Source organism: Pempheris klunzingeri, chromosome 5, assembly GCF_042242105.1.
Source record: "Pempheris klunzingeri isolate RE-2024b chromosome 5, fPemKlu1.hap1, whole genome shotgun sequence".
NCBI lineage: Eukaryota > Metazoa > Chordata > Actinopteri > Acropomatiformes > Pempheridae > Pempheris > Pempheris klunzingeri.
The window spans coordinates 21274863-21301650 of record NC_092016.1 but is presented as its reverse complement, the minus strand read 5'-3'; the positions used below and the strand labels follow the sequence as shown (position 1 = coordinate 21301650).

At 42.2% G+C, this 26788-nt stretch overlaps 1 protein-coding gene across 1 annotated transcript in view; it reads left to right on the top strand.

The window, feature by feature from the left end:
• The window catches only part of cdh13 (cadherin 13, H-cadherin (heart)), a 288979-nt gene that overhangs the window by 257730 nt on the left and 4461 nt on the right, over positions 1–26788 (top strand). Inside the window, exons 12-14 of the mRNA XM_070830937.1 lie at positions 1373–1515; positions 18115–18348; positions 20497–20715. Coding sequence (XP_070687038.1) covers positions 1373–1515; positions 18115–18348; positions 20497–20715 — 596 coding nt within the window. The remainder of the gene's footprint in view (positions 1–1372; positions 1516–18114; positions 18349–20496; positions 20716–26788) is intronic.

Here is a 26788-nt window from a genome sequence, read left to right as displayed (position 1 = left end):
GTGTGAGTATCTGAGAAACTTTTAGCTGACTGCGTGTGTCTTTTGTGCATGTATGAGTGATGTTTCACAGAGCAAGAGCTTATTCAGGTATAAGGTTGCTAGTAAGTACAGGCTTACAGTATATACGCGTGTGTGTGTGTGCTCATTTGTGTATGTACATAGAAAAGTAGTGCACCAGAGCTCCTAAATCAATCACTTGTGACATTAACACAGATGCAAGCCCTTTCCAATCACCATCCACTAGCCGTTGGCGGCCGGCTGAGTGGCCACATTAGCGGGGTCGTGATCTGCTATTCGGCTCATTTTCAAGGCGATGCCGGTTTGGCCGTTCGCCCACAAGATTTTTGGAGTGGTCCTCCATCATCTTCAAACCTCAGCTCTGCAGGAGCTGCTGCTGCAGTCACCTACGCATGCATACATACAGGGGCAGAGCCTATGGACTGGGAGTAACACTGGGCACATGCACAGGAAGGATGCGGTTACCTGCAGTCTCCAAGATAGCGATTTTTGAGACATTTTAGTTCTGAAACTTAAAGCACAACCTCTCAGCTTAGCTTGAGGCACCCACCACCCTCACACATACCTGTACAGGTATGTGATTATAAATGATTTATTATGGTTATGCATGTTAGAAACGCATAAGTATGTCTTTGAACTTGTATACATATATACGCAGTTGCCTGTACAGTCTTTTCAGACGGTAAAACCTCCTCAATCTGCAGCTGGACTATAACTGTTGCATTGTAGCGTCGTCTTTATCTCACTAAGAAACACTGAGACATCTTAGATTTATTGTACGTGAAAGGGTTTCACTTATTACATGAAAAGGTCTCACCTAATCATTTGCAGTAGTGGATGTGTAAGAATGTGCAACTGGAGGAGCTGTTCTCTGCTCTCTGTAGGGGGAAATGGAAAAAAGTGAATTTTATGCATTCTCAGCGATGCCCTTTAACTAAACATTTGGCCTTGTTTTCACATTTTTTCTCCTTTTTTTTTCCTCTTACAACCAAAACATGATTATTTATGAGGGATAAATACTAGTTATAATTTACATACATGCACATAAATTATTTATCATGAAAATCATTAAAATCCTGCTGTAGTATTCCTTTAAGTGGGAATGTTTTTCAAGCTGAAGTTGGGAAGTCTGTGGGGTTATACACATGTATAGGATAAATATGGAGTATTCAAATGCCTGTGTTGTCTGTTGTTGTGTCTATGAAGCCATCTGTCTGTTAGATGCCTGGAACCTAAAAATGTAGGACCAAAATAAACTGTAAAGACAACTTTTCTGCGCTGTAGTATCTGGTTCTTCATGTTCTGATTCTTATATGAGCACAGCTCCTTACTTATGCTATTTACTCTCTCCCAGGTACGCTGTTCTGCGAGACCCAGCAGGCTGGCTGAGTGTGAACCCAGTCAGAGGAACTGTCAACACTTCGGCCTCGCTGGACCGTGAGTCTCCTTATGTCCATGACAATAAATACACAGCCGTCTTCATCGCCACAGATAACGGTGAGTGCCAGATACCCCACTGTATGAAAATAATAGAAGAAAATCAGACATAAACAGTAAATTTAATATTTTAAATAACCTGGAAAACCTTAATACTTTCAATTAATCTATGCAACAGTAACTGATGAAAGGCTATGAAATTCCTGTCCTAAACTTGTGTCTAGTAGATATTTTTCATTTAATGTAGAGAAAAGAGGCAAAGGTTGAACGGAAGCTTCAACATGAAATCAAAGAACGACAATGTCAAAGTCACACCTTTTAGTTCAAAATTGTAAACAGCAAGAGAAATGACAATGAAACATGCAAACTTTGACTACATCTCAAACCATTTTTAGAAACTATTTAACATGTTGAAAGTGTTTGAAGGGTATTGGGGTGATAAAGATTTTATTGTATGCAATGGCAGTGATCCAACACGACTTCTTACCATAGGGTTATTCCCAATTTCATTATACAAAGAACTCTTTCTGGATAATGAGGGTTGGTGCAGAATCATTGTAGCAAATGTTAATAAAGTAAAAACAAAGCCTGCCTCTGCATATAAATATAGCACACTCATGGAAAGGACTCACCCTGTCTGTTAGTTTCACTGACATTATCCCGTGGTGACAGTGGGATTGCCTTAAGTGGCACTGCTTCTGTTGGACCATATGGTCACTGGCTGGCAGTGTCAGCGGAGCTGCTGCTCTGAGACTTTGCAAGGCACAGATGAAAGTGTCAAGAGCCCCGGTGCGTCACTCCTTTTCCTCTTTGCTTCCCTCTTCCTGTATCTCGCTGTCTCTTTGTCCCTTTGTCCCCCTTCTCCTTCTGTCTCTCTCCGTATCCCTATCAATCTATCTGCTCTCCTGTGCTCAGGGAGATTGTGACAGATCCATTAGAGAAACTGAGACATTCTATTAGTAGGCAGCAGAATAGCACTGTTGTGTTGGGCAGCCTTAGAAAGATGAGCATTGAAAAAGGAGTAACGATGGGGCAGGAGGAGAAGGTGGAGGAAGTGAAAGGGTCAGGCGAAGAAGAGAAAGGAAGGGACATAAAAGGAGATAACTGGAAAAAGATATAGAGCCCGGGAAGTAGGTAAGGAATCGGAGGAGAAGATGACAAATGGAGAAGATTATGAGTGGACAGGGCAGGGTGTAAGATTAGTGTTGGAGCCAGAGGAGGAGATGGGGTAAGAAGACGCCGCACAGCTTGATATTTTTGTAAAGCCTCCAAGATACCGATTGCAATATTTACTGTATGTATCTTCAGTACAGACATGAAAGTGGTGTCAATCTCCGCACGTAATTCTCAGCCAGAGAGCGACATACCAATGTATATCGATGGGTTAGGTGTTGAAATTCAATATCTTTGACTGTCTCAAATGTATCAGTATCTCAACAAGTATTGGACAAATTAAAAAGTTGACATGATAATGATGGTGCTAGGTTAAAAATGAGGGGCCCATCAAAGTTATTTCAACCCCAGGGGGAACATGAACGTCTGTATTTGATTTCATGGCAATCCATTCATTAGTTGACGAGACATTTCACTCAACACCATAAATGTAAACCTCATGGTGGCTCTATAGGAAAAAATCAGAGGATTATCCAGGTTAGAGGGAAACATTGTTTGGCAAGAATGTCTCAACAAAAGTTTGTACCAATCCATCCAGTAGATATTTAGCTTTTTCTCTGGATAAGTAAAACATTTCTTCTGGTAGTTGAATAGTCAGGGAATTGACAAAGTTCTTAACAACCATCCTCTTGGGACCATGAGTTTCTGAACGAATTTTCATGATAATGCATCCAATGCCTGTTATGACATATTACTAAAAGCAAAGGCGGTGCTGTAACAAAGTCAAAGCATCACTAAAGTCAGTAGGATTCATTGTCAGGGGACCATGAATATCATGTATAACTTCCAACCAGTAATTGTTAAGATATTTCAGACTGGACCAAAGGAGGACTGAGCGCAGCCAAACCCGTAGAATTCAGACTGTACTAATTAGATGCTCCAAGGCCACTATTCTACCTCCACAGATAGAAGCAAGAGGAAATATAAAAATCCGGCATTTAACAACTTACAGTATTGATACTTGCATGTGTGAGTACGTGGTTGAAATATGAGCAGAATACTGATATATGCTCGACCCCCGCCTCATTGACAGGACAAATTTGCTCTTTCCCACGAGCGATCTGTGCAATGATTGTATGACAACCCACTTATGTAGACTACCAACAGGATTTCGATTGACCCTTACATCTTCATCTTTATCTTTCCGTGGAGACCCCAGATGAATACGTGCCTACCCTTAATAGGAGAGGGGTGAGAGTGAGAGGAGAAATAAACTGAAAGAGAGGATGTTAAAGAAGAGGCATATATGAAAAGCACCTGTACACAAAATGCAATTGGGGAAAAAATACAGTATAAAGATGTTTACGATGTCTCTAACCTCACTTACAATCAATTTGTCTCCTAAACCAGAATATATTTATCTACAAATTCTCAATGTTTATATCAATGGACATGTTGCTAAAAATCTACTCTCTATCAACCGTGGGATTACTTTTACTGACTTATTTTTACTCACTGACTATTTCTCAGCAGGGAAGTATGTTTCCAGTAACATCAAGTCTTGTTCTGCGTACCTGAACGGGTTTAAGTGTTTGTTGAATTAGAGTTTTCTCCCTTGTCATGGGCCATCCCATGGCCAGTTTGAGCCCATTTGACCTTGAGCGCTTGCTTGAAATGAGAAGTATACTCTTGGTGGACGTTTTCCGTGGTTAGCAACAGATTGACTGTAGCTCCTGGTTAACAGCGTGAGGGCAGGTCAGCTGAAGCAGCCCTCCAGGCAGCAACAGATGGTGAACGATGGAGCGAACATACTACGGGGAAGGAGGGAAGTCCGGATTGAGGAAGAGAGGCTAAGAGGGTAGACAGAAATAGGGCAAACAAAAGCAAAGACAAGAGGAGAAAAGAGGAGAAGAGAAGAACAGAGGATCTGGGGGTTTAACCAGGTAGTGAAGTAATGATAATGTTGATGATGTTAAGGTCAGGGGTCATCTCAGTTGGAGAATTTGCAGCAGTGAGTCTATAGTGTGGAGGTTACACTCTGTTGCCATAGCAACCAACTGCACTTGCAGTAGAGGCAGACAGAGCCATTTGTCACTCCATGATGTGTGAAGTTGTAGACTTGAATGAGTGTGTGTCACCGCGTGTGCACACACATGCATGTGCGTGGGCAAGTGTAAATCTATCTGCTTTATTTACATGCACCGGCGCACACATTCATCTCTGCGTCTGTATTTGTGCACATTGTCTCTCTGCTCCCATGATGTCTTTCTGTTCTGAGTTAACGACAGAAGAGCCACAACTCAGTTTTGCCTGGGCAGCGGCACCTGGCAGGCCGGCAGAGCGGCGCGATATTGTTTGAGGAGATATTGTTCCAACCTGAGCAGAGGGCTTGATGGGCTGTTTATATAAACTCTCAGCAGTAGCTGCTGATTTTGCACGCCAACAAATTCTCTTCTGCTCTCTGATTCCCCACCGGGACGCCAGCTGTTCCCACATCTTACCCCCTTTCTCCTTCCTTCACATTAGTATTTGTATTCGGTATTGGCGGATGTGTGTTTGTAGGTGGATGAATTGAAGTTGTGTGTTCATCCTGATTTTTAATGTCTTGGTCCTGGTACAGGCAGTGCCTCTCCAGCCTGCCCCTGCTTACCCACTGGCTGTTGTGTGTTGTGGTTCAGTGTTTTCTCCTGCTCCTCATTTAAATGTTAAACTGCCTCCTGGTGGGAGTCATTTGTCATTGGGAGGCATGAATACATTATCAAAACCCCAGTCGTCTGAAACACGGTGGTGCCCACACACACATACTCACACACACACACGCAATCTTCAGTGTCTGCTGCCACCGAACCTCCTATTAAAACCTGTTAAGTTATGCACGAAAGAGAAGCGCAGTGTTTGCTTTGAACATGTGGACGTACAGAGGAGAGACCTCCATTTAGACGCAGAACTGTGGTTGGTGTGTGTGTGTGTGTGTGTAACACAGACCTGAGAGAACCTCTACACAGTCAAAGTGAGCTTTGTTAATTACAGGAATATTAAGTATTACATACACATACACGCAGCCAGACTGAGCAGTGTGATAAGTCTCAGTATTCATCACAGTCAGATCACATCCTCTCTGGTTTAAATCAAAAGCAGGAGGCAAAGGGAGGGAAGGGATGCTGAATTCTAATGGGTCACAGAACAAAACTCTTTGGTGTCCAGATGGATGTAAAATTAAATAGGACTGTGTGTGTGTGTGTGTCTGTGTGTGTGTGTGTGTGCAGTATGTGTGTATCTGTCCATCTCCCTGTGACAGGTCTGCATAATAGGTTCATCATCTCTTCTCTCAAAAGAGAGAAAAAGACTGACAGTGGTCGCCGGCTGTCAGTAGCAGAGATACTCTCTGCGTGTGTGTGTGTGTGTGTGTGTGTGTGTGTGCGCGCGTGCAGGCACACCTTTGTGTGTCTCTACATGTGTCCATCTTTCGTGTGCGGTGTCTGCCGCTGTGCTGCCTCATTGCCATACTAAGTGCTGGGATCCAGTGTGCCGCTCATTGCTGTAATGGGCTGAGTAATTTCCCTGTTTCAGGCCGGCCCAGATACAATGGTTTCACTGCTAAGTGTCTGTCATGTCAGCGGCACACAGTGAGTGCTAAATGCAGATAGATAGACTCGTGTTATGTCTTTAGCCAAGTGTGATCAGCCTGCCTCAAACTACAGTAGAGAAATAATAAAGCATGATGAGCCTGTGTGTCAGCCCAGTACGCCAAAATCCCCAGGCCTAGAACAGAATAGAGTAGAATAGAATAGAATAGAATAGAAAATGGTAGTCTCCTGCATTTGTGGAGATGATTGTCAGTGTTCACGGATGGCTGAGTCCTTTAGTTCTTCAGCTTCGGCTTTTAAATGCATAATGAAACTACATTAAACCCTGATTTAGTTATTGATGAATCAATGTTTGATTAATAGGGGATTTGGGACTGAGCTGTTAGCAGATAAAGGCATAGTGAATGCCAAAAATCAACCATGACTGCCTTGTAAAACTTCCCAAAGAATCCATTATACTGGAGCCAAGAGAGCAAGCACTGAAGAGCAGACTGTGTCTAATAGATGGTAAATATAGTAACGGGAGGCTCAGAGTGAAGGAGACAAAAAGAGGAACATGAAAGAAGATGAGACGAGCACAAGTGACCAAGTAGGGAGAAAAGTAAAGTGTGAAAATTAAACAAAAAAAAAAAAAAATGATAGGGGACACAAAAAATGAAGTAAGAAGATCAGATGTGTCTGGCTGTGGAAGTATTCTTGTCTTAAGGTCACTCTCATCCCTTATATATATATATATATATATATATATATGTCTCTCTTGTCAGTCCCTTTATGGGAACAGCCACAGCGACAAGCAGGTTAACTTTCTTGCTGAAATGTGTTCTTGCCCAGCCAATCAATTATGACCCTGTGTAGCAGTAGGCAGGGGTGACGCCAGCGTGAGGGGAGGGTGCAGGGAGGGAATCGAGGCATCTTGACCCAGGATAATGGCAGTGTAATGGGATATGGTCTGGAAAGCGCGGAAGATCACAGCTCGATGCTGTCTTGCCTTCTGTTGCCTCCCCTGTCTTGCTGCACTGCCTCATTAACCCCAAACACACACTGTGTCTTTCTCACTTTAACACTTTAGAACCACATCCCCAACCTCCGTCTCTCTGCTCGTGTCCTTCTCTGACTGCCTCCATCTTTCATTTTTCGACTCTTTGCGGAACCTCTCGGGGAAGTTGCCACCTTGTAAACAGGCAAACGTTATGTCTGTGATTAAAGAATACCTTTGTTCTGCTTTGCCATGGAAGACATCTCTCTCTCTCTCTCTCTCTCTCTCTCTCTCTCTGTCTGTTGCTGGCTCAGGCCTTGCCTCTCTTGTGTCCTTGGAATACTGATTCATCCACAGATCAGAAGTTATCGCTGTGCCTGGCACGTTAAAACAAACACGCCTCTGCCCACTCAGCACGAGAGCCTTTGTCTGAGTGCAGTGATACCAGGATACTTATTTGGTTAAAAAAAAAAAGATGAAACTACTGGGCGTGTGGAAAGTGAGTATATTCAATATGATTAAAATTTAAAAAGCGCCCCCGACCCCCTCGCCCAGCACGCTCTATCAGAATCTTCCACGAGGGCTTCCTCTGTGCAGATATGAACAGCTTTGGGTGTAGTTTTAATGACAGGGATCCAAATGAAATGAGATGAGTGTGTAGTGGAGATGGAGGGGGACAGATATGAAAGATGAAGTCAGATGATGGAATCAGGCAAACACGGCTGCTGGAGGATTTCTCTCAGTTTATCTAGAAATTATGTCGTTAGACCAACATAGGAAATCTGTCAGAGGTTTAGTTCCCGATGAAGTGTTGAAGCCCATCGGTATATGTGTGTTTATCTCTCTGGGTTGTATGGGAGCTGCGGCGGGAGTGAGATGTGCAGGGTGTTTTAATTACACGGCCTCACAGTTTCTAAATTGCTGTAAAGGCCACCTCAATTAACACCTTTCGTGTGAGAATCATCACAGAACTGCTGATTTATATCTGTGATGGTCCGTTCCTCCTGTGTATGCGTAAAGTCAAGAAAGCACTCCATATATACACGCATAGATAGTTTATAACTATCATAGTAACTTTGATTTATTGAAGCGGACAATTCTTGATTTGATGGTGTGTTTTTGGAGTCTTAGAGGTCTGGTTGACCAGTGTTGTATAAAAATTGTCTGAATTTTTAATCGAGTATTTCATCTTGTTACATTCATGATGAAAAATAGCATACTTGATCCCCAGACTACATTTTGTGATCCCTTGACTTTTCCTCTTGTGCCATCGTGTCCAAATATTGATTTGTCCAATGATTTGGTTTTTCACCAAATACCTGCAAAATCAAGACGACTGCCTTCAGCCTTGGATGTACTTTGTGTTCAGAGCTAATTAGGAAATATTGGCATGCTGACATGCTAAACCGAGGAAAATTATATTATTACGTTATTAATATGGAGTCAAAAAGGCAGGCAGGTCAGGATTTTTTTAGAGTACATCATCTCTCTAATTTGCTCCATGCTTGACCCACAACTTGTTCCTGTACGCCATCATGAAGGCTGCTCCTGTGCTCTTATTTCTGCTCTGATGAATGAGGGGGGAACATTAGCGAGGATAAACCGGGCCAGCCTTTGTGTGCCATAAACCAGAGATAACCTTAAAGAACTTTCTTTACCCCTTAGAAAGAGTTTTTTGCTTCATGAACTGTTATTTTCTCCTTTAAACTATGTATTACATTCTAGGAGAAGAGGAGAGTCTGATATTTTTCAGCATGAAACACATTTCTGGAAATCTCATTGTGTCGGGTAGAAACTACAGTTTGATGTGAAATATTTACATAAGTAACTTTCCCTGAAAAACTGGGCTAGTAAATAATTTATTCAAATTCTTCATAACCTGCATTATTAGATAATGAATTTTCAAACCTGTGTGGCTCATTAGCATTCAGTGTCTGAGCATTGAGGTCTCATTACACACTCGTTCGACTAATCTGTACACAGTCTAGATACAAAATACAGCTTTTTGATTAATGTTATTGCCAAAATAACAATAAAATTATTTGGTCAGCGTAACATGACCAATTGCAAATTCCAAACCATCAAAAGTTACCATGTATCTGTTAAAGTCTTACAGCTGACCAGGCTGTGAGAAACTGACATGATGGCTCACAGGAAATATTTCTCTAAAAATGTCCTTGGTTCCTTTCTCCTCAAGTCTTTTCCTTGCATCTCTCCTTGCATCTGCAGCGGGAGGGACGAAGATGTAAGGAAAAGGCAAGAAAAGGGCAATTAAGGGGAGTAACGATGGCTCTGTTCAGTTCAAGTGTCCCAGTAAACCATGAAAGTGCAGCAGTGGGCTAGTACGTGCAAGACCAGCACCCTGAAACAAAATCATTAATTTTTCTTATTTACTCCTGTGGCTGACATGGCACAAAGTGTTCTGTGGAAAAGGCCTACAGACAGACTGGGACTGAGGAGCAGGTACGTAGGCAGAGAGAGAACATGTGCCTTTATAGGGCCTTTTTTTTTTTTGAATGTCCAACTAATGTTTGTTGTAGCTAGAAAGCAAACTGCAATTGGAAAATGAGCTTTTTATTATTTCAGAGTGGCCCAGTAGGCCATTAGATCTGCTTAAGTGCCGTGAATAGTGCGAGTTTAACAAACTTACTAATTAAAGTTGTTTCACTCGGATGTGTAGACCCTTTTTTCCATTTTGATCCAACACCTTATCACAGTTAAAATCCTGTAGCAGAGTTCTTCTGGGAGCAGGCCAAAACAAGAAAGGAAGGCAATTTTGGTATGTAATTAGTATAAAAAGAGCTTGCAGCGTACGTCTACTTTAAGCTGTATCAATACCCTCCTTCTCCCTTCACTTGATATAATAGCCAGCAACTGATAACCCAAACTCTATTCTGAAAGTAATTTGCCAGACTAGCAGCGATGCACCTGTCCCCAGCACCGCTTCTCTCCCCGAAGTCATCTCTCTTAATGACTTGTGCCTATTGTAATTGGCTCTGGCTGGTTTCATTTACAGTTCTGATCAGCCAATCAGATTAGCAGAGTGTCATGTGATAGTGCTTTCCGAAGCCCCGAGGAGAGGGATGAGTGATGGGACAGAATGAAGTGGGATATCTGAGGGGAGTTTTAACAAGGTCTGGGACTTATACAGTGGCAAGACAGATAGAGAGGAACAGGAAAATACAAAACCAGATTGGAAACCCTATCTTTCAGCATTACAGTGAGTGCTCAGAACGGCAGAAGTAGCTGCTCTTTCCAAGAAATGCACTGACCAAAGGACAGCGAAGGGACATATGACTCTTTTTCGATGTCATTAACCGACTTCACCATTTGAATCCATTCCCACTCCATTAAGTACAAGAATGTTTTATCTTGAGGCAGAGTAACTTTGTGTTTTTCTATACCAGAGTCTTAATCCTTTAATATTTTGTGCTTTTTTTTTTGTTGTTGATTGGATTCAAATTGAGAAAGGTTCAACTTCCTTTGGAATACCAAGAAAACCCAAGAACTTTCACATAAGACACTCTTACAATCTTATAATACGATCTTATAAAGTTGAATCGATATTTGAGCAAGAAAACTAAACAGCAAAGCCAACAAGTACATCTGTCACAAACGTCACGATCCACAGGGGCTTTGTAAGGCCTTCCTCTGTATAAGAGGTCTCATTTCTTTTTTCCTGTTATAAATCATTTATAACTCTATATGTTCCATAAGTGGCACATACGTTTTGTTCTGTTTCCCGGCTTGTTTTCTATCTGATTGTGTGTAGTAGTGTTTCCTGTGCTGTGATTCCTCTTTTGGCTGCATAATGCTGCTCAGCTCTGGCTGTGGGAACACATTTCTCAACTGGAGACAATACAGCACAGTTTTGTCCCACACAAAAGGAAAAAGAAGTATCCCAGTGTGATAGTATACAGACCTCAGCATAATGTGCACTCGCTGTGGCCCGTACTGCGGCTGGACGTGTATGAATGGAGTCATGCAACAGTTTAAACAAGAATGGACTCTCGGAATCTGTTACGGGAGATGAAGAGAAATTGGGAAAATTCAGCAGTGCATGCTCTGTCCTCTGTGTTACGGCTCAGTACTGTGCTGTTACTGCGTTTGCAATGCGGTGATGAAGAGAAACTTTTTTCCTGTTTTGCTGGAAGACACTATAAAATCCTGGGGTCGAGATTTAACTAGATTTCAGTAAAGTTTCCTGTCATGGCAGGCTCTTCATATGACCGTATAATTTCTAATATCACTCCCCTTCAAAGCACCTCTTTGTCCCGCTCTCATCTCCTCCCTTTCTCATTTTAGATTTTGCCTTCATTTATCTTTTCTCATTCTCCTCTATTACCTTGCTGTAGTCCACCTGTGAATTAGTCTTCCTGACTGTTTAGCTGCAGCATGATGTATTGTGACATTTTCCAATGAGCCATTCCTCATGTGCGGGCCCTGCTCCTGGCTTCCTCTAGTCCCTGCTTGTTGTTATTTCATTTCCTTCATCATCTACTTTTATGTGGCTCAGGAAAATAATCATAGTAATAACAATGCTGAATATTTTTAGCCGAGGGCATCATCCACTGGTTGTTTGTACCTAAGCTGTCCTGGTATTTAATGGTTATTCTAATGAGAAAAGGAAATGCAGGCAGATAACAATAGTCTTGTTTCAGCTCGTCCTTGGTGACAAACTCTGTATGTTTTTTAATCCTGTGAATTCACTGGTGGCCGGAGCACTTGCCAGACTTATTTCACAGTCAGAAAAGACGGTCAAATGTATGACTTTGCCAAAAATGAAAATTTTAGTGGTTGTACTTTTTCCCCCCTTCAAATTTGTTGTGCCCTCTGCCCTCACTTCTTCTCATACTTCTACTACTTCTACTAACTTCTACTGCTACAACACATTTTTCCCCAAGAGGTTTTGGTACATTTCAAACCACTGCTGGTCTTTCCTTCCTCTTCTACAACAGCGTGGAGAAAAAGTCAGACAACAGAAAGAAAAAAAAAAAAATAAAGCGATAACAACAGAAAGTGACAGCCAGACAGAAAGAGAGCATTAGCCTAAAGCCAAAGTGTTGCGAGCAAAAGAGTGTTTGGGGGGTAGATAGAGAGATAGAAAGAGAAAACAGGGAAGAGAGAGAAAGAAAGCTCAGTTTGTAGCCTGTAGCGGTGGATTAGACCTGACGGCCCCAGGAGTCAATCAGTCTGCTTGCTCCACTCATCTCTGGGCAGACGGGAGAAAAACAGGGCTGTCTAACCACCAGCTGGGGGCAGGTGGAGTTGTCGGGAGTAGTGCTAAAAGATGGAGAGCAGGAGGGCAAAGCCTCAAGGAGGAGGTTGGAGGTGATGAAGTTGGCCAGAATTTCTTTGACTTCAATCTTTGCTGCATCCATCCCACGAACATAGTATTCTGCAGTACATGGACACTGCAACCCTACATTCTGAAAATACTGTAACAGCGGTCTAAATATTACAACAGTATAAACACAAAAAAAAATTCTTAATTATATCCACTTACCCCGATGATTATGCAGAGTGAACTAACTAACACTGCATGGAATGTTTATCGTTTTATTTGTATTTGTGTGTGTGTGTGTGTGTTTGTCTGTAGACATTATGTACATTTGCTGACGTCATGGGATCCCATTGAACGGTTTCCTTGAGTTTTAAATGTTTGAATATCTTTCAGTAGTAAGACTTGAGAGAGATTTGCATGGCTTTTTAGTAAATGATAAATGAGCAGATAAATGACGAAAAAGACGAAAAACAAAGCTAAGAGGAGAGACTATTGGATTTACATTCATCAAGTGGCCAGAAAGTCGACTCCAAATGAATGATAATGTTGCTCCGTACCTGATGGATGAGTGAATAAGCAATTGTTTGCTAACAGGTTGGTAATATCGACTTAGGCAGGTGACCGTGTGTCAGCGTTGTGTTCACGGACTGTTTCTGCTGCCCCCAGATACCCAAAAAAACAGTTACTGCAGGTTTGACGAATTATATATTACATCTCCACTTATTCATCAGCCAATTCATCGTGAATGGACACTCTGGCCTACTGGAGAAAACTCCAGTAGGCTTTTCTCCTTTTAATCCTGAAGAGGGACTTTTATGGAGACAATTAAACCTAATCTTACACATTAATTATTGTAAATCCTACTCTGAAACCAATTTATCAGAATCAATCCCCACTTGTGTAAAGTTAATTTTAGCTTTGGACCGCTACATTTTCCAGTGAAAATAATACATCATTTATTATCTCATTTGTACAAAAAAAAACGCTCCTCACGTGAATACAGGAGTCACTTAGCCTATGCAAGTTTCACAATTTTCCGACTTTATCCCAGCAACCTAATTAAACCCCAAATAACGGAGGGCAGTCTTTGAAAGAAAGGATGGATGCTGAGCACAACACTGCAGGATTTCCAGCTCTTTCTATTTTATTTTAACCTGTTAGCAAGATGCAAAATGTCAGAGTCCCAAAGGTACTTGGATTACTTTAGATTTGACAAAAGCTAATTCACTTGCAGGCACCTTGGGATTAAGATTTATAATACATTGCAATGCCCTTGGTCAACCACTTCTGAGGGGAGATGGGCTGTAATAAAGACAAGGAGGGAAGGATTGAACAGAAAAGATGTGCCTCCTAATATATGCAAATACTGCACTACAAAAGGCTCATGCAAATCTTTAGCCATGCTGCTAGCATGGCTTCAGGGACGGCGATGTCGGCCTGTCGGTATCTCAGTGACTATTGTCACGGATGGCCAATAAACTTTGTACAGAGATTCATGGTCCCCAGATGATGATGATGCCTCCTGACTTTAGTGATCCCGACTTTTCCTCTTGCACTACCACGAGGTCAACATTTTTGTTTTTTAGTGAAATGTCTCTACAAGCTTTGGATGAAATGCAATGTAATGTAGTACATACATTCATGTCTTCTGTCAGATGAGTTGCAACAATATTGGCGACCCCTTAACTTCACTGAGCGTCATTTTGTCAAAATCTAAATGGTTGAAATCTTTTTTTTTTTTATTATTATTATGTCAAAATACCAGAAAATCCAATGGTGGATAACAACAGTGAATAGTACACCTGGTAAACATCTGTTTGCAATGTCATTGGTAGAATGCTGACGTTTGCATTTAACTCAAAGCACCACTGTGTCTCAGTACACAATATTTACCGTGCATGTAGACTCCTACTGACTCTAAAGTGCCATAAACACTAGCTATTTTCTGTTTCTCGTTACTATATGCCCACTAACATGGTCATTAAGGTTTAAGATTGGAAAGTAGAGATTTCCAAAACAACAAAATAACTGAGTAAGTCACTCTGAGCACAGTTCTTATTTGAGTTACTAGAGGCGCATAAACGCAGCACTACAGGATCACGCCTTCTGAGAGGCAACGAGCAAAGACCTCTGTCCTCATTTAAATCTCTCACAATCTGTGCCCTGTGCTTGTCTGGGCTCCAAACTGTTATATTATTTTGCAAGAAATGCACACGGCGACTGGAACCTCTTTTAATCAGACAGGATCCCTCTGCCGCCAGCCATAACAGGGCGACACCTTGATGTGGAGATGAATTCATTTTTTCGACGCTGAACAACTCCAACAAGACAATGAGAGGACAGTCGTTTACACAGGCTTCATTACTCTGAAAATTCTCCTCCTCTTTTGGCATCACAACAAATCCTTTCATGTCCCTTCTTTCTTAAATATTGCCTACTTTACTCTTGATGTTCTTTTTAGTGCCTGAAACACAGAGATGAGAGGACACGTTGTAGTGGCAAAGATCCATAAATTACCTGTCTCCGTTAGAAGCTTGCAGTGTGTTTAATCAGGACTTTTGTGACAAAGCGGTGTGAAGTAGAGGCCAGCAGACAAGCTCCATTGATGCCGAGGCAGGCTGATGATGACACAGGCATGATGCAATGGAGGTAAAGAGGAGTAGGAGAAGAGAGGAGCAGAGAAATGGAGTGATTAGGCCTGGGGAGTATTCATTTAGGAAGACAAACAGCTTCATTTAAAGCTAGCCAAGCACAGAGAAAGCCTCTCCCACTACAAATGGGTTGAAATTTGCATCTTTTCACCGACAGGGTTTCCAAGCCCCAACCTCACACAATTTTGGTCTCACCTGTCGAGTGATAACAGATTATCTAAGGTCCCGCCTGAAGAGCCACTGTCTTCGATTTGTTTTTGAGCACGTTTCTGTCTACTTTTGCTAAAGTAATTCCTCTCTGCTCTTGATCTGCTGCTGATATTGTCACAGCCACACTTATCTACAGTATATAAGTGCTGTTTGTTGTTTTGTTTCGTTCCTTGAATGCATACAGAAAAGCAGCCGAGCGCGGAGATAGCAGTCATTTCACGATTATGATACAGTAGAAATGCCAAAGTCGCTACCATTACATTTGATTTATCCCTCACTCTCACAATCACAATCTGATGATGGCTTCACAGCTGAGAATGAAATTAAAGTTTGGAGCTTGGCAAACAAACAGATTATGGTGATTATCTGATAAACACTCAGGTGTCTGATTTCTCCCCAGACTGTTCTACAGCAGAAAATATTTTAGTTACAGGTGAATAGAAGACAGTCTGTTTCTGTCACCCATCATTCATTTCTTTTGTGTCTTCTTTGCCGACTGGAGGTGCTAGAGCCACTTTTAGAGGGAGCTAAAACATCTGATGGAAGTGTATGTGACTTTGCTCTGACACAGTGAGAGTATTTACTGCACAGTAACTGTGTAAGAGTGTATGTGGGCTGGTGGAAACACAGGGAGGAAGACTAGTCACTTGTGCCGTGTGGGTAGGTGTCTGCATGGGTGTACACGAAGCTGGATTACTGCCATTATCGCAGAGAATCAGCACCGACACCAGCCTTAAAGGTTTCCACTACACTTGACATATATACTCCACACATACATTTACACAAATAGTAAATATTTAGCACTTGGATGCCTGCGAAAAGGATGTAACAGCCAGGGCCACACTTTATGTTGCTTCTGTCTGGAAGAGGTTCCATGTGAATAAAAGGCTTCAGCATGGAGATGAGAAATTTTCCATCTGAATTATTTCCAGGTGTATTTGACATTTCTATTATAAAGCCAGGTTTATTTCAAGGTAAGCAGTTCTTGTACATGTACATGGAGAGGGCTATCAGCAGAGGATAAGTCCCATACGATGTCTATACGGCATTATAAGGCATTAAAGGCTTTATGATCATCTTACAACAGTGCTTGGGTCTTCATTTTAGTCAGTGTTAAACAAACTTTTTTTGTCAAAAAGTACCTATTCAAAGATACTCTAAGTCATTGTGGTATCCGGTGGACAGTTACCTAAAGCCTTGCCCTGAATGGCAATCGTCCAGTCATACCTTAGCAACTATTATTACGCCACTGTGTAGAAGTTAATCCTGGGAGAATCAGAGTTTAGGCTGAAATAAGCAGCTCTGTCCTGCTCTTTGTCAGATTGCGAGAAGTTTACACTTGAGTAACATTAGTCGAGGTGGTGTTATGTTTATCAAACACATGAAGTGGTTCTCATCCTTTTTCTTGCAGTGTTAAAGGGGAAAACACTGAATATCCAAACAAGTATGTAAACTAAGCAGTCAAACAAAGTTACGTTAGAACAAACAGTCTCATGTTTTTCCTCATCGTATACCAGGACACTGCAATACAAGAACATCCATCCATCCATCCATGTGATGGGGTTGTGGGGGGGCTGGAGCCAATCCCAGCTGACAAGCGGCGGAATACAAGAACAATACTTCTTAATTTTTCGTGTTTTCTACATGGATCATCAGCTGGTGCTGACACTGACATTTTGCCTGAAATATGCAGCTTTCGTCTAAACCTTTTACCACAGTATCATGTATGTGGCAATATTTAAGACCCAAATGTCTACAGTCTACTAGTGATAACTGTCATTTCAACCTCAAACACCAACAACTGCTTGCTGGAAAATCTTTTGGGGAGAATTTTGAGTGGCAAATCAGCCACTGTTATCAATGCAAACTGGATACATTTAGCGATGGATCGGAAAGCTTCATGTTATTCATATCTGCTTAAAATGATCTTTAGAAAATAATAAGGCTCTGCACAAACCTGCTTATTATGTAAATGGGAAAGATTTACCTCATCTAAATCATGTGTAACATTTTAACTTCAAAGCGTCCCTGTCATTTTGTCTCATTAGTTGTTTTTTTATGTTTGTCCTAAAAAGTTGACTTTCACCTAATCAGCATTTCACAGCGGGAACATTTCCTGCTCAGTGTGTGCAGCTTTCTCTAACGGCACCATAAAAGCTCAGAGTTTCATTCTAGCATCACTTGACATTTATTGCACATACATCATGACTTGTTCCCTCCCCCTTTCTGCCCTAAATTGTCTGCAAATATATATTTTTTTTTTTACCTTGAAGAGTTGGAGGAGACCCATTTTCCAATTACAGATCTTGTCTTTAGGTGTTAATTGCCGACTGACCTCTGGAGCTGTCGTGGATGCCGTGTGGATTTTTTAATAACCTCTAATCGCGTTGAAACAGAGAGAGGTAATAGAGAAGAGCCCGGCTGCTTTTTAACCCAGCATCCTTCAATAAGGTGTAATCTCCTTTCGAGCACAGAAAGCCGGTCGCGTGCCAAGTCAAAATGGGGTGTTGAGAAACACGAGCCACTGTGATTCATGCTCCTCTGACATGATAAATAACACGCATTCTTGTTTTGTTTGACTTAAATCAGGTCTGCACAGTAGAGAGGAGCAGGAAGGACCTCGCCGAGTTTCCATTTTTAGATAATTCATGATTATGTCATGTTTGTGTTTTTTAAGCCACATTACGTTATAGCTGCATTCACGCCTGCCCAGCTCACTGCTGCTTCCATGCCCGCATGGTGATGAGCATCCAGGCCCACAGAAGAGCTAATCATTTTGTAGAGTGGACAAATAAGCATGTTTCTCTTTCCTAATGTGTATATTTTGTGTGATTCTAGGAAGCCCACCAGCCACAGGTACCGGCACACTGGTCATTCACCTGGAAGACTACAATGACAATGCCCCCTATGTGGTACCATCGGTAGCACGCGTGTGCGAAGACGCCCATGATATGAATGTGGCAATAGTTGGAGGGCGGGACAAGGACCTCCCGCCCAACGCTGCACCCTTTAAGATAGAACTGGGAAAACAGCCCGGCCTAGATAAAACATGGAAGGTTACCAGGGTCAACTGTGAGTATTTTATTTTGAAATGATGATTGTATGCTCTTGAACTGAACTGAGTAGCTTCATTTGAATAATTGGAGCGTCATAATGGGAAGTATGAGTTACTTTTTTTGTTTCATGTTACCATGCCTTCGCTTTGAGGAATGAGCTTTGAGTCTATTCTCACAGGGTGGCAAAAAGACACCCTGGGGAATAAAAGGCAATGAAGAGAAAGTATGAAAAAGTGAGAGAGAGAGCTGCCAAAGCACAAAAGTAAATTTCACTCCAAGGATATTCAAGGGTCAATTTACCTGAGTACAGTTTTTATCCTTTCACGCTGTGTTAATATGAGTCCATGCTGAATACAGAGCACAGAAGCCTTGACTGCAGGTGCTGGTATGGATCACATGATAAGGATGAAGAGTCAAATGATACAAGGAGGGAGGGAGGGAAGAGGAGGATAGACAGACAACCAAGACATTGATTCAGGGTTGCATGACCGACAGCGCTGTCTATGTGTGTTTGAGTGACAGAGCAGAGCTAAAACCTGCCCAGAGGTATTAGCTGTGACTGACAGCAGGAGAGGGAGGTACAGACACTCCTCAATCACCACTGCTGGAAGAGACAGATAGGGCCAGCAGAGAAAGAGCCCGTTCCCAGTGAAATGGACTGGCACTGTGCTTGTCTCGTTTGTGTCTGCATGTGTGTGTGTGTGTGTGTGTGTGTGTCTCTGTGGATGTGCGTAGCACCACAGGTAGCAGAGCTGGTGGTTATACCTCAACAGTATGTCTCCCTATGAAAGTAATTTTTTGTGTCTTGAAATACAACAACTAGTTCTAATCTTTTCCTCCCGCAGCCATTTGTGCACTGGTTTGTGAACACTGACAGATACATTTACAAGCATGTGTTCTTTGTTACTTTCAGATAAAAAATGTAACCCCTTAAGTCAATTAGATTTGGAACCTAGACTTTTTCAAATCTTAAAAGTGGTAAAGTTAGTCAGTTTTATCATGCGGAAAGATAAAAAATAACAAAAATAGTTTGACATTTTGGGAAATGCACTTTTTCAGCAGAGAAGCTAACAGCTAGCCTGGCTCTGTCCTGAAATGAATCCCCCAAATGAACATGTTGTATCCGGTTTGTATTAAACAACACACAAAAACCAAATGGTAAAAACATTAAGGGATCCTCTCATTGAATTCAAAACAAGAGAGCGATTAAGCGTGATCTGTGAAATGCCAAACTATTCCTTTAAAAAGGTAAACCCAAATAAATAAGTGAAGAAATATAATAAATGATGAAAATTATTCACAGTCATCAGATCTCATCTCAACTGCACACCTATGGGAGCGAGTGCTTCCTCCAGTAGATTTCCAGAGATATAAAAACCATCTCCACCAAGTCTGAAGCTGTTCTGGAGACTTAAACACTTAACACTTAATGTAGGTTTATCCATGAATTTGTTACCCATCTGTACGTGTAATCACTTTGCATTTGAAAGTGCAACGAGACGGATGAACACAATTCCATGATCAAGACAGAATGTGTGTTTACAATGAACTGTTTTTGTCCTGGGGGAGATCCGATGGTGATGGCAGTTAGCTGTTGGCTGATTTGTCAGACACTAATCAGGGTTTGTAGAAACATCTCACACTTCAGTCTGACAGATCAAAATACACTGATGATCCACAGAGGTGGGGACACATTTAGGGCCTCTGCAGTTATTGAATGTTTACTGTTGTTTACTGTTGCCTGGTGACATTGTTTTCAGCACACAGTTTGACAATGTAAAATTTCAAATTAAATACAAAGTTAGAAGTCACCTTACCTGGAGTTAACAGCCATGGCAAGACAAGTGAAATGTGCCGCTTTGCATAAAATGGCACATTTCAGCATGAAGTGAACTGGCACCAGTATTTTCTCTTGTGCCTCTTAAGGAATTTTAAAGTGTGATGCAACGAAATGCAATAATCTTATGCAACTTAAGTGCCAATTTTTGTCGCTTCAGTTGCTACTTGAGGCATATAAGTTTTGTGGCATAATACACATATTTAGTTCTGCTTTGCAGCATGGGGCAGCTGCGAACACAGAAAAGACGGACAACGCATGCAGGATGGGGGATTATTGTGCATCTGCTTTGTTAAACCTCCCTCCTCCTCTGTTCCCCCCCCACAGCGACGCACTACCAAATCATGCTTTTGCAGAGTCTGAAGAAAGCCAACTACCAGCTCCCGTTGCTCATCACTGATTCAGGGGTGCCCCCTTTGTCCAACAACACAGAGGTCAAAGTTCAGGTGTGCGTCTGTAAGAAGAACAGGATGCACTGCAGCTCCGCCCACTCCCAACGCGCCAGCCTTCTCGTGCTGCTCGCGACACTCCTGCTCGCCCTACTCTGTAAGTATGAGCGCAACCACAACACACAGCAACTTCTACACTGAGGTGACGCTTTATTTGCTGGTGTCCTCGTCTAAAGGTGGATTGACAGTAAAGTAATAGTAATAGTGTATTGTCATATGGCTACACAAGTGTTTTTGTGTGGCATGTTCTGATGCGCTGTTTGCATCCCTAGCTTTCATACATTTGGCAATTGTGCTTCTTTGCATTCATTTTGCAAAAGTATATCTTGTTCGTTTCACATTTCTGTCTTTTTTTTTTTGTCTTCATGCCGAGGGCACTCCCCGGGAAGTCAAACTTGAATTTACTCTGAATGTCTCATTTAAGCCATTAGCGATAACATGAATAATTCAGCCTCCATTCACAACACAAACATAATGGAAGACGTCCAACAGCTACTTTGGTAAGAAGAAAAATCATTTGCAACTTTTAAGGCCCCCAGATCCTGTTCTCCATTCCGGGCTTGTTCTCTGTAGTTTATAGTCGGGCTCGCTGTACGCTGGAGGCAGGATACAGCGGGAGGGATGATGAGAGTGGGGAGGGAGGAGAAGAAGAAGAGGATGAGGTATGAGAGGGGTAAAATAAAAAAAAGAAGAAATGATTGAGAGAAGGAAAAGGCAAGAAAATACAGTTTTGGGCCTAAAAAACAGTGTAGTTGTAATTACATCCTGTTTTTTTTTCCTGCTGATTGGTGATTGACTGTGAAATGCTTCATTGAAGATCATCAGAAAAATCACATCTCCTTTCCTCCCTCCAGCTCTCTTTCCCCTCTTTACTTTGTTTTGTTCTATTGATCTTAACCTATCTTTTTTTCTCAGGCTTTCACATGTACCGTTGATCGCTCCCGCTTGTGTATTCTGTCTGTTTCCTGGCTCTCATCCCTCGGCCCTTTCTGCCACTGTTCTTCCTCCCCTGTACCACCTCTCCTGCTTTTTTCCCTTTCTCTCTATTTAGCAATCAGCCGCACTCTCCCCATAATCCTTTGCTTACAGGCAGAATCTCTGCGTCTCATCTTCTCATTTTCTCTCGGTGTCTGTGAATCACAGCATCTGGCATGACCCATCGATCTTCCTCTGGGTGCGGATCAATCTGTCTATTGCTGCATATCTTTTCTCCACGCGCTCATAGCTGATGACTGCGGTGTGCATGAAAAGGCCTCGTCTGAAGCCGCGCCTTGAAGAACTCGTCATCTCGGTCTCTCATGACGCAGTTAGAGCGTTAAGTCACCTACAACTTCTGTTAGAAACTCATGATTTACAGGACACAAAGTATTAAATTAAACTGACAGCGCGTAGCAAGCAACAGCCTAAGCACGCCATACTCCAGCGTTGACTATTAGTCGCGGTATAGCTGCAACACACTAATCACAAGTGTAAGCTGATGCTGTGTCAGCGTTCGCGGGCGAGCAGCCGCCTCTCGGAAAAAAAGTTTCACGGCAACGATCCTGAGAGTATCCCGGCTGGAGCAGCCCGTTAGCTTTTCACGCTCTTCTTTTTAGAGATATTTTGTTATCCGTGGTTGCCATGGTAGCAGCCACAGTGTCTGAACTAGAAAGCATGATAATTGGTTGACATGCCAAGATGACATTAAGAGAGTCTTCGCCACAGATGTCCTTTCACTCTGAGAGAGAGCAGCATTCATTACTCTACTGTAAATAGTGCAGTGACAGACAGTGGCATTCATTAGCCAAATAGCTGCTCCAGGTGACAGATTCTTGGGCTGCCTGGCCCCGTGCCTGCGTACATGTCCATTCATTTGGAGTGAGGCATGTTTGCGAAGAACAGACGCTAACAGTGAGCCCCGTTCTCCTGGAGCTGGAGACCGGAGATTACAGAGAAAGAGAGGAAACAAGGATGGCGTACATGCATGTGTGCGTCTCTATTGGGAATCTCTGATAGTATTACAACTGGGCAACAGAGGTTCAAATACAGAGCATCTCTACTCACGTACACACACACACACAGACGCGCACACACACACAAATGCACACACTCAGGCGCCGAGAGAGATGACTCTGCTCAAGCTCATCACAGGGACCTGTGCTGGGGGACAGATAGAGGGGACTGATCACTGCAGTGTATAGTCAGATAGTCTGACAGAGAGGCAGAGAGGATCCTGTTTCAATTCCCTTATCTCCACGCTGAACTCTGACCCTGCAGGAGAGAGATGAGGGGAAGAAAAATGGAAAGAGCCAGAGGGGAAGGATGGGAAAAGGGAGACGAGAATAAAGGTGTGGAGATTAAACTCTTCTGTTTTGTTCTGTTTTTGCCCACTGGGCTACAGGAGTATGCACGGCCACGCAGCAGTTCAGTTTTTTTTTTTTATTCTCTGGCTCCTTGCATTTGTACTTGCATTTCTCACCATTCCCTCCCTCCATTGTAGTTCTCTTTCTCCCTTAGTCCCCCAGCCGTGTCTACCAGAAATTAAGTTCATATGCAAATAGTATAAACAAATAGTTTTACTAGGTAAACTAAAGCCTATGTAATGACATTTAATTAACACAATAAGGAAAAGGACATTAAACGTGTCTGCAAACTGTTTACTTCCAACGTGTTTCTTTCCCTTCCCAGTGACAGCAACCTGCTCAGAGCTATCTACCTGGAAACCTGCTTCAGAATGAATTCTGTGCAGAATAAGGATGTCACACTTCCTGGATGGAAAAAGCAAGAAATTGCCCGCGAATTTAATTCAAGCAGAAATTTTCTTCTGTGTCTGAAGTGTTTAGTTATGTAACACAAGACAAGAACTTGGTTGTTCTTTGCTTCCTCTGTTGGAAACCCTCTAGAGTTCATCTAATCTACCATTCTGCAGCAGTTAGTATGTTTGTGTGTGTGTGTGTTTGTACTGTGGATAATGTGTTTCTGTGTATCTGAGTGTTGATGTGTTTCAGAGAGAGGCTCCAGAGAAGAGTGAAAATTATTAGAAACAGAAAATCTAAACAAGCACGTCAGTTCCATATTCCATCTTATTTTCTTTAAAAGAACTGAAGTGGATCACATTTTTATGTTTCCTGCAAGCACAAACAAGACAGAAAGAGGCAGATGAGTCTGTGAGGCTCAATGAAATGACACTGGAATCAAGAGTTGATTTTTGTTGAGGAGATCAATCGCCAAACCGATTTAAATGAAGTGCGGGTTACGAAGCCCGCTTGCTAATACGGTGGGGAAGCGTGCTGTTGCTGTCACCGGCCTCAGTTGGATCACACCTTTCCACCCCCACCTCAAACCTCCACACTTGTTCTGCTAACTCTTTCAGCAGCGCGCAGCTTAGCAACACTGCCAAATGTAGAGCCACGTCCTCACTGGCTTTCTGTCCTAGCTCTCAGCCATAAAACACGGCACTGGGGTTACTTTTCAAACCCTTAAATAATGTATGTAATACTGTAAGACAGAGAGGGAGGGCGAGCATGTGCCTGTGTGTGCAGAGTGCCAACATATACTGTGTCTTCTAATGCTTACGAGACCTTTGTTGCTGTTGCAGGATTGGCAACTAAATCCCAGGGCTTTGCAGGGGCCTACTTTCACTCCCCTCCATTGTAAGCCTTTCTTTTGTGATCAGTGTGCCATAGACTCTCATGGACATCCATTACACACAAATAAACACACACAGATTACCATAACGCAGGGAACAATCACAGTATTATCATACAGCCCTGTAGAGCGAAGTGCTTGCAGATATATAAAGAGACAAACACACATGCACACTCAGATCCGGGATGTTAAATGTCCATGTGAAAGCGTCCATTGTTCACCTGTAATAAGACTTGCTAATTGGGCAAACTAAGTGCAGTCAATGCACGCTCCCATAAGCTGCGGGTGCGCACAAAAAGCTCAGCTACATGTAAGAAAATGATTCCTAATTTTAGAAGTAATTACAAGGAGGAACGCTCCGCTTTAGCTGGTAATGCAGCTCACAGGTGGTAAACCAACACAGATGGCCACACTGCCCCCTATCAGTGCACATGTGTACTGATGTGCTCTGTTCAGCACATTCATTATCTCTCTGCAGCAGCCACACTGTCACTCAAAATGAAATTCTTAAAGTTGATGATGTGTGGCTGGAGTCAATAAGCGGGACAGGTTGGACAGTATGTAAATAATGTGTATTTTACACATATAGGTGGTGTGGACATTGCTGGACCTTGGAGATTAATATGTTGTTGCCCTGTGTGTGAATTTGGCTCATGAGGGACGTGAAATAAGGTGATAAATGAAAATCTCTCGGGGAGCGGATGCTGACGCTCTTACCGATATTTCCGCTCCTTCTCTCACGTGTGTACACACACACACACACACACACACACTTTACCCTACACTGTGCCAATTCGCGCTTGTGCTGCATTAAGGAAGGTCTACAAGCTCAAACTGCAATGCTAAATTCTCCTCCATGCAGGATTACGGGCTTCAGCTGCAGATTTGTCTGTAGTTGTAATGCACTGCAGAGAACTGCTTCCCTCTGTGTTTCTCTGTAATTTCAGCAAGAGTAATAATGTAATGCAAAGAGTAAAGGAGGGAGAGAGAGAGAGAGAGAGAGAGTGAAAGGGCGGAGTGAAAACAAAGCATTTACCATTAAACACAACAAACAACTCCCAGCCCAGATGCCACTAATTTACCTCCATCCTCCCGGGGTTTTAGTCCACACTATTCCTCCTCTCTGATCCCTCGCTTCGCTCTGACAGCCACTTTTCCTCTTCCTTCTCCAGCTCTACACTAATCCCCTCCCAGCTATAGAGACAGGATGTTTAGGGGCTTATTTACTCTTGTAAAAATATGGCTTTTTCAGAGCTTTCTTTGAAGAGACCTCGTGCCAGAGTGATGTGTATGGTGCGAGGGCTGTTTCTGCCTTCAGAACGAACTGTGAAGGGCTTTTGATCTTTGAAGGGAGATATGAACTCTGGTCTAAAGGGACATACTGTTTCTTAAGACAAAAGCCTATTACTAACTACGCTATCAATGTGCTATGATGAAAATAGGGGCTCTGTCAAATATTAAAACTTTTTTATTCTACAGCACTGACAAATGGCTTTGGTCTGGTTCACCACACAGTAATATGCACACTGAACATATTAGCTTTTTAACGACCCAAAATGTTGTCATATTACCTCTAAGGATAAAGTTGTAGTACCAGACTGCACTCGTTTTGTGAATTATTTGTTGGTACATCTGTTTAACAGTTGCAAAGGGACATACAGGGACTTTTCAGCCCTAAATCTGAAGTTACTGATAATAAAAGTCTAGAAAAATGTATAAACTGTTTGTTGCCAACAGGATGAGATGAGGATGAAAGCGAACAACAATTCCAAGTGTCTTGATTTCTACACTCTGGCAATGTATAAGTATTAGCCTTAGTAGCACGAGTAGCATTATGGTGGTTAGCAGTTCCAGGACCTCGGCCTTGTGTATTGTGTGTCATTATCATCTTTCAACACTGAAATGTAGCCGTTATTAATGTGCTGTTTGGGCCATCACATGTCGAAATGTCCACTATGTAAAAGTCGCATCAAATAAACCTTTGGCCTCCAGTTCAGCCCATTGAAATGATACAATGGCGATAATTGCTAAAAAAAATTGACTTCCATCCTGGTTGATTTGGTGACGGCCTTGGTCACTGGTGGTGATAACAGCGCCTGCAGTTCAGTACTACAATTCCCAAAATTCTGAAGGCAGCGAATGTCCCTCAAGTGAGAACCAAGATATTAACTGGTGTTTGTCCTTGAGAATGTCCTTTAGAGTCTTTCAGTGCGCAGCTAAACAGGAGGGGGAACAGAGATGTGACAGATATTAATTACTGTACCGCATGTGTGACCTGTAATCTATGCAATCAAGATTACTGATGTGGCGTCTAACATTGGTTTGTAGTTCGGGAAGCTTTCAAGCTTTATTTCTGTGTTATCAATTACATAATTCACAAAAACTGAAATAAACAATATCAAATAATGTATGTATCTGTACTGATCCAATACAATTAGATTCTTTACATAATAATCTCATACATTATAGTTGCCCATTCACTTACAAAGTCTTGTCCCTTTTAGAATTTTTTTTTACATAGTTAACTCATTCGTCATTGAATT